At 33.8% G+C, this 8,731-nt stretch overlaps 1 protein-coding gene across 3 annotated transcripts; it reads right to left on the bottom strand.

Annotated features, from left to right (window-relative positions):
* Positions 1-801: 801 nt before the first annotated feature.
* Positions 802-4,947, bottom strand: SC35 (serine/arginine-rich splicing factor-like protein, putative). 3 transcript variants are annotated; one of them, XR_014431657.1, is made up of 10 exons: positions 4,767-4,947; positions 4,591-4,669; positions 4,421-4,500; positions 4,273-4,339; positions 3,625-3,696; positions 2,646-2,855; positions 2,339-2,555; positions 1,988-2,233; positions 1,623-1,826; positions 802-1,517 (listed from the first exon to the last, which is right to left on the bottom strand). XR_014431657.1 is itself a non-coding variant. In XM_083068698.1 (8 exons), the coding sequence occupies exons 1-8, from the start codon at positions 4,840-4,842 to the stop codon at positions 2,228-2,230; spliced, it is 807 nt and encodes a 268-aa protein (XP_082924824.1). In that variant the 5' UTR covers positions 4,843-4,947; the 3' UTR covers positions 802-2,227. The 3 variants fall into 3 exon arrangements, 1 of the variants encoding a protein (XP_082924824.1); XR_014431656.1 differs by having other exon boundaries at positions 2,088-2,233; XM_083068698.1 differs by having other exon boundaries at positions 802-2,233.
* Positions 4,948-8,731: the final 3,784 nt, after the last annotated feature.

The following is an 8,731-nucleotide window of genomic DNA, read 5'->3' as shown; positions in this document are numbered from 1 at the left end:
GTGGAGAAAAACGGGCTAAAAGAAGCACTCAGAAGCCCAGTTGGCATAAAGATTATGTTTTTAATTAAAATAGTTAACCCAATTTCTATCTTATAAGCCCAATTATGTTTTAGCATAGTTTAGTTTTTCTTTCAAAAAAAAGTTAGAATAGTTTTATCAACTATTGGGCCTTGGCTGGAGGGTGCTTGTTACCCTAATTTTCAAGTTGTATTTATTCTAACATGATGAAATGAAATGGAGAAGAGATTATTCCCTTTCTTTTGGTAGCTGTAGTGTTGGGAGATTTGGTCTATCTCGAAGCAAGACCTTGTTAGGAAAACTGCAATTAAAATCCTAACAGTTATCAACAACACTTGACTCCTATTACCATAAACACAAGATTCCAATGGAAAAATAGTAATGTTAAGACATATAATAAAAATTGTACAACTTGTAAAGTATCACTTTTGTGTTTATATCTCAAATTTTAATAATATCCCTCCATACTAAATGAAGTAATAATATCCCTCCATACTAAATGAAGTAATTAAAAGAGATAAAGTAATCGAAAGAGATAGACATAAAAGTGATGTTATAATTTTTGTTGTATTATTTCATTACTCATGGAAAAAATAAGAATAACATTTTTATTATATGTTCAGGACTGAAAATCTTAACCAGATCACCACAAAGCAAACCCCAATTATATAGATTTACTCTGACAAGATAACAGCCCAATTACTCAAAGGGGCCAACAAATGTAATAAATTGAAAAACTCACCCACAACCCAAGGAAACTTACAAATTTAAGAGAAACACATCTCTAAAACAATGGTTGTTATTTCAGTTGCAAAACAGTTAACCAAAACACAATGTTGCCATAGAGACCACAATGCCAAAGCAACAACAGACAAGCAATAGAGATAAACCTTTTTATGCCATAAGAAAAAAGATGAAAAACTGAAATTAAGCTACAAAAACAAATCACCAGTTCAATAGTGAAAAACAATTCTGTCACGCGGCTTTGGAATCAACAGAAACCAGCAGCACAGCTAGACAGCCATCATCAGTACCAACTGCTAATACCATTGCCAACCCGAACACAGCAAAAAAGGGCAGCAACAGTCAGCTACGTAATTGGTTAGTTCTTCGTATTATTCACGAACACATGCATTTCATATAAAAGATGCATCAGCTACCACCTCACAGCTACAGTGTCATGGAGCAGTGTGCTACAACAAACGTATCTCAACTACATTAAGTAGCAGATATTATAATCTTGAAAGGTCAATGTTAAAAACTATCCATTAAAATATCCTAAAAAGTAACCATGAATGTGTTACCATTGTTCCCTTCACTGTGATTTGAAATAAACACCAGCACATTAACGTTCACATTTAGTACCCACAGTTTTATGTTAAATGTCTGCATCTGAATCAACAAATGACAGGTCCAACTCCTACGAGGCATCAGCTACATGTCAAAATATGCTCAACTTGTGTTCGTCACAGCATCAAGAATCCCTTTCAGGGCACTTTCTTTTTCCAATGAACACCAAACACGGTTACCAGATCAAAGATCAGAATTCTCAGTGGTTATGAGGGTTCTCAGAAGAAACAAAAACGTAAACCAAAAAAGCTTACCAATGATCAGATCAATCAGGAAAATCAAGTCAACTAATTGTCTGTCTAATCAGCAAACTGGTAAAACAATCACAGTCCTAAAACCAGCATACTCTTGCAACCAGCATCGAATTCACGACCAATCATCAAGGACACAGAAACAGCATCAACAGCAACAAAGTCAACATGCGCCTATCAGGCCCCCCATCACTTTCCCGATCATAACTATAAAACCCAATAAGTTGTTCAACATAAATTAACTGAGCTTTAACTAGATCACAGCCATTCCTTCCTATAAAGTGGGAATGAAAATGAAAATATGGAGAGAGAAAAATGCAAACAGTATGAAAATAAAATGGCAAAACCCCTCGAAATGAGATATTAACCTATCCACTGCAAGGTCTAATAGTCACTGAAAACTGAAGTAGACAACATAGCAAAGTCCAAATATAAAAACACTCAAACATCAAGGAGGTCTGATCCTACCAAACAGCACTTAGATCATAAAATCCTTCAAGGACTCTGATAAGACCGTTCACATGGACTAAAAGATCCAACAATGGCAAAACAGCTACAGGTGCAATAGTCCAGCATCCGCAGAATTTTTCATGTAAAAAATCCATAACTTATTCCTGCAAGAGAACAAAATTGAAAAGTCACAAAAGGTTAAAAAAATACCTTGCTTACTACAAAGTAGGCAATTTTATTACTCCATGTTCAAGACCAACATTACTTACATCACCATTTGAATTACGAGGGGAAGGGCTTCGCGAAGCATCAGGGCGACCACGAGGTGAGACACTGCGAGGGGTAGGAGAATGTCCATCACGGCTACGATTCGCAGGACTTTCACCCCGTGGACTTTTCATTGGGGAAAAACTCCTTCGAGGGGAAGTGCTCCTTTGAGGGGAAGGACTCCTTCGAGGACTAGGACTGCGTCGTGCAGGGGATCGGCTATAGAGAATAACAACGCAAGGTTCAAATAATAATAAATAAATAAATAAATAAAACACAATTAAAAGAGCTAGATCAATGAATGAAAACCTATCAACTGATCTGCTCCGGCTTCTACTATGATAATCATCATCATGGCGTCCCCTCCCACGACCTTTGTAATCAAGACTAGTACTTCGGCTCCTGCTTCTGCGACGGTAATCTTTGTCTCTCCCCCGGTGCCTGTCACGTTCATACCTATCATAGCTTCTGCTACGACTTCTCCTCTTATAATCCCGGTCTTTGTAATCATCACGATACCTGCAAATATTGACATTAAACAATACATTGGCTATCAAAAATCCATTTTAAATGCCAAACACAATTTTCAAAATGATCAGATAAATAGAATTTGGCACATTCAATAATCAATTGTTTTGGGGAGTAAATAACATGTTTTCTCGAAAACTAAAATATGCAAAAAAAAATACAAAACAAAACAAAATATGGTAATCCAAACACTATTCTGTTGAAAATATTTCCCACAACATAATTTTATGCTAATTTTGAAAGTCATAGCATAAATGATAATTGTGGAAGGGGGAGCAATCTCGAACGTTAATCAACAAAAAACATCTGCTTACTTTTTCCCAAAAAAAAAAAAAGTAAAATCTACTATAAGCATGTTATGACACTGTATCCACCATATTTCATTTTATGCTGTACAAGATTCCTTCAATAGGACAAGTTAATGAGCTGAAATCAGTAAGTAACCTAACATTTCATTAAAGTCCAGAACTATATTGCATGAAACAGCAACTGATTGTCACAACAACATAGCATTCAATCTAACAATGAAGACTCCCAAAGATGGTTTTAGCTATAAAGTGCTGACACCCATCACAACGTAAAAACAAAAGCTAAGAAATCACATGAAACATCTCACTCATCTCATCACAAGCAATCAAAACACACTTGTCCAATTTGTTGTATCACCAAGAAAAGCAATTTGACAGTGGTAGTTCAAAATTTCTCAAGATACTAAAATCCCAACACTCAAAAAGAAGCAAGGAAATTTAAAACAGCATACCTTTTCCTGGGACTGCGGCTCCTTGACCTGTGCCTTGATCTCTGGGCTGTTTCAATAATCCTTCCTTTGTGACTACAAATTGAAAAGGTTAACTAAGCAATGGACAAATGCATAGAATCTACAAGAAAATAGGTCAATATCATGCAAGAAAATGGAGAAAGTCATAGCAAAAGGCCAGTCTGACTATTGTTCTTCAAATTATTTATTTTTGGCAATAAAAGACCAAAACGCAAGAGTCTATTTGGGTACTTTTCATAAACCAACTGTTTTAACTTGTTCGCCAAAATCTTTATTGAGAGAGAAAATAATGATAATACCACTTAGATGTTTTAATTCTTATCAGCAGCAGCACCACGGCTACTGTGAATGTTAAGCCCAAACATACCGGCATGGTAGATTTGTAAATTAAGATACCACCACAGAAAATGTCTCTCAAGAGTAGCATCAATTCGAATAATGACAAATACATCAAAAGGAAAAGGGATTGCAAAATAACTCAAATAATTTTCATTTTCAAAAACAACAAAACAAAAAACCACCCAAGTAGTTAAACAGAGTAAACAAAGCTAAGGTTTAAATTCAACAGCATAACAATTACAACACAAACGAACAAATTAATAAACAACAAAATACAATTGAGAAACCTACATCCTCTCAGCATTAGGCCCGTATTTCGCAAACTGGACAGTTATTTCACGACCATCAACCATTCTTCCTGAAAAGTTAAAATTTGTTTATTCAAATGAGCATAATTAATCAAACAACAAAAGGACAACGAGATGGATAATAAGCATACCATCAAGCCTATCAACGGCCTTCTGAGCCTCATCAGCATACTTGTAACGCACAAAAGCAAAACCCCTCGACTCACCGGTCCTTCACAATTGCAAAAATGTTAGGTTAATAAATAAATAAATAAACAATGCATTAATAAAAGGATGAAAATAAATTGAAATATGAAATTACCTTCGATCTTTGGGAATGAAGATGTCAACGACCTTCCCATACTTATCGAAGAGAGGGAATAGGTCGTCGGCAGTGGTGCCTGGACGAAACAAGATCGAGCGTTAGATTAAGGGTTGAGCTGAACAATTGAACTGAAAAAACAGAGAGAGAGAGAGAGAGAGAGAGAGAGAACTTACGGAAGGTGATGTTGAGAACGAGAAGAGAGTAAGTGTCGGAAATGTCTGGAGGACCAGACCGTCCAAAGTGAGACATGTTTATTGCAGAGAGAGAGAGAGAGAGAGAGAGATGAAGAAGATAAGAGACAAGGGGATTAGGGTTTGTGGTGTGAAGCTTTGGCAACAGAACTTTCTTGAATTTTTGTTTTGCCACTTCCTTTATTTATTCACATGCAACTCTCTCTCTCTCTTTTTAATTTAAAAAATTATTTCTTTTTTTCAAAAATAGGTATTTTATTTTATTAAATAAATTTTTAGTCACTAATCATATTGTAGTTAATAATAAGTTAATAAAAATCATAATATTGGTATATAATAAAAATATATATATAATAAATAGAAATGGATTTTTTTAATAAAAATTAGTAAATGTTTACAATTTTAATAGTTTATAAAGATTGGAATAGTATGTTTAAATATTAAATATTAAAATAAAATAAACTACTTATTAAGAAAAATAACAATATATTTTAAGAACAAAATTAACCTATAAATATTGTTGTTTAGTGTTAACTTTTTTAAAACATAAATTTCTTTGTTTAAAATACTTTAATAAAAACTAATTATCTTTTAAATGGTTTTAAAATTAATTTAAATACACATAGTAAAAAATAGAGCTGAAATATTACAGCAACATAAAATAATAATTCAATAATTATTAAATATTAGTAAATAAATAAATAAACAAAAGAGATTCGTAATAATACGCGGTTATTATTATTTAATAATAATTTTAGAAATAAAAATTATACATAAAAGTTTTTTGTTGTTATGTTAGTATTGTATGCGAGCATGAGAATGACTTTAATCAATCATGAGTTTTTTAAATCTTTAATATTATTTATTGCATCTAATTGTAGTTGAGGCGATTTCTCCTTGTTGTTGCTGTGAAGGAGTCCCCTCAACTATAGTTAAATGTAACATGGCTATCATATTTGTTCTTTTCATATTTTTTACATGGTATCAACTTAAATCTCGTTCTTAGACATTTTTCACATGGTTGTCATCAATCTTGACCTTTCATTTAAATATTATCTATAATCTTCTAATCAACTTAGTCAACCATTTGTCACATAACTTCTCAATTGTGATAATTATCCAACTTGGAGTCGAGCATTCATTATGGCATTAGAGGCCAAAAACAAACTTGGTTTTATTGATGGTAGCATCCCTAAACCTAACCCACACACTAAAAAAAAAAATTGGTATGTTGCAACAGAATGGTCCAATCTTAGATTGCCCATTCCATAACCCCAATCATTGCAAATTTCATTCTCTAGATCAATAGTGCTTGTTATACTTGACTTGATCTTCTTACTCACTTTAATTAGAAAAATGTCCCATAAATTTTTTTGAAATTCATAGAGCAATTTCTAACCTCTCCCAAGACACCAACTTTATCTTTGCCTACTACACCATGTCGAAGGCTTATCACAATGAACTTGATTCTTATTGCATACCTCCAACTTGTGCTTGCAATATTGTTCCAAATTTTAACAACATTTACGATACTGATCATTTTATGGATTTTCTTCAAGGCTTAAATGATTCATATGCTTCTATTAAAAATCAAACTCTTCTCGTGGATCCTCTTCCTTAGTGGCCAAAGCATATTCTTTCTTCTTACAAGAAGAATGTCAATGTTCATTATCATATTCTCGATCTATTCCCTTAGATCAATCAACCATGACTATTCAAAGATCAAATTCATCTCGAGGTGCCAAACTTAAGCCTCAATTTCATTGTTCCATATGCAATGTTGATGGTCACTCCGATAGTCATTATTACTCAAAAATTAGATATCCTTCCTAGTGGAAACATAATCTTGGTCATAACAAACCCTGCTATGGTACTTGAACCCATCATGGTCGTGACTCTGGATCTCACTCCATGCAAGCTCATTCCAATGCTACTATTATTACCTTATCTTTGAATTCTACACCTTAAAATGATTTGACTCCATCCCAAATTCAACAACTTCTTTCTCTTATTAACATTGGTAAATGGTAATGAACAACTAGTTGCAAACTTTTCAAGTACTTCTTTTAGTTGTTTTATCTCTTTTAAACCTCATTCAACCATTTGAATTTTTGATTTAGGTGCTACAAATCATATAGTGTTTGATCTTTTCCTTTTTTCACTCATACACTAAAGTATCTACATTTTATTAAATCATGTGATAACTAATTTGTTCCAATTCACCATGATGGTTATGTTTTTTATATAAAAAATATTAATTAAGGTTTAAGGAGATTTTGTGTTAATTGTGACCAATCAAGTTGCTCTTATACTCCACAATAGGATGGTTTATCGTGTGTAAACACAAATACTTATTAAATACTAACCGTGCTTTACATTTTCAATCCAACTTACCTTTAGATTATTATGGAGATTTTGTGTCAACTATGACCTACCTAATTAATCGGTTACCTACTTAAACTCTCTAAAGTCGCACACCTTATGAGATCCTTTTTTTATTAAAAAAAACTAATCCTATTTTGTCATTCCCTATTACAAAGGAACTTGAACAACCATAATCATTTATTGAGCAACCTATATCACCTATTAATGTCGATCCCCCACCTTTTGTTCCAAATCATTTCTCTTGTACAAGACATCACGTTTGTCATCTTAATGAATTTATATGTTCTCTCACCTCATCACAATCTCCCTTTTCTTTCAATGACTCAAGTAATCTTTACCCCTTTTCTAATTTTTTTTATCATATCATCGTTTTTCACGTTCCCATTATTTTTTTCTTTCTACCTTGTCTATTGATATAGAATAGAAGCCATATTTTAAGCTAAGAATTTTTCAAAATGGCATAATGCCATGCAATCTAAGATTAATGCCTTGCATGAGAACAACACTTGGTTCGTAATATGATTATTAATCGGGAAGAAGTCAATTGATTGTCGATGGGTATGCAAAATTCAATAGAATTCAAATGGCAGTATCCAACAGTATAAAGCAAGGCTTGTTGATGGAATCATGCTTTGGAGTGCAAGAGGTGACATACTCAAAGAACCAAGAGGAGTTGGCTAGACATGAAGGTTTGGGTCAGTCAGGGCCCAATGGGCCTCAGGCCCAAGTTGAACTTTTCATGGGCCATAGTTTGTTATAGCTATTTTCATATGTTTTGTATACATCATGTTAGTATAAGTATCATATATTTTGGTCTTGTATTTTGGACCACATAGAGTAGCATTTTAGGTTTTAGGCTAGTTGGGCCTAGTTTTGGGCTTCATGGGCCTTTGGGCTTTTGGTACCCAATATTGGGCTCATTTTCATTCTTGTAATTTTTCCTTTCCATTGTAATTGTTTGACCAATGTAATTAGGTCATTAGAATAGGAAAATACAAGGAATACTAAAGTATGCTAATTAGGTTAAATTAGGTTTAATTTGGAAGTCATTTAAGTTACATTTGAGTCACATGTTTAGCACCATGGGTGGCTGAACATGTGCCACTCAAATTAACCCTAAATGACTCTCAAATCACACCTAAATGCACCTTGGTACCTAAATTTTCGGACTTACACATGTGCACCAAAGTTTGAATTCAAAATTCAAATTTGAATTCAAACTTTAGGCGCCATTTTGTGAGGCTTTAGTTTAGGCACCTATGGGTCACAATTCCGTGCATACTTAAGCCATTCTTTCACCTTTTGTATTCACTTTTGATCTTAATAGAAATTTGTGAGCCATTGGCCGAGTTTCCTCTCTCAAAAGTCCTTTATAGTTCATCTTCAAAACCTTAGGATTTCACCTTAGAATCCTTCTCTTTGAAGTGTGCTCTCCATTGATGCTTGAGCTTGGATGCTTCCATCCAAGTCTAGACCTCATTCCACTCGTGTTCCTTCAACATTCCAGAGTTCTCCATCTTCGGATTCAAGCTCCTTGAAGAAGATCCAAGCCTAGGTGAAGA

Source organism: Cajanus cajan, chromosome 2 (assembly GCF_000230855.2).
Source record: "Cajanus cajan strain Asha chromosome 2, NIPB_CcT2T_4, whole genome shotgun sequence".
In the NCBI taxonomy this organism is placed as follows: domain Eukaryota; kingdom Viridiplantae; phylum Streptophyta; class Magnoliopsida; order Fabales; family Fabaceae; genus Cajanus; species Cajanus cajan.
Note: the sequence above shows the minus strand (reverse complement) of the source record. Positions and strands in the feature narration are given on the sequence as shown.

Bases quoted from the DNA above. Each gene is read 5' to 3' on its own strand.
- SC35 (XM_083068698.1), bottom strand. From the start codon at position 4,842: ATGTCTCACTTTGGACGGTCTGGTCCTCCAGACATTTCCGACACTTAC. The intron at 3,697-4,272 runs GTAGGTTTCTCA...TTCAATTTGTAG, and splicing joins GGGCCTAATGCTGAGAGGAT to TCACAAAGGAAGGATTATTG. The intron at 2,556-2,645 runs GTTTTCATTCAT...TATTCTCTATAG, and splicing joins CGGAGCAGATCAGTTGATAG to CCGATCCCCTGCACGACGCA.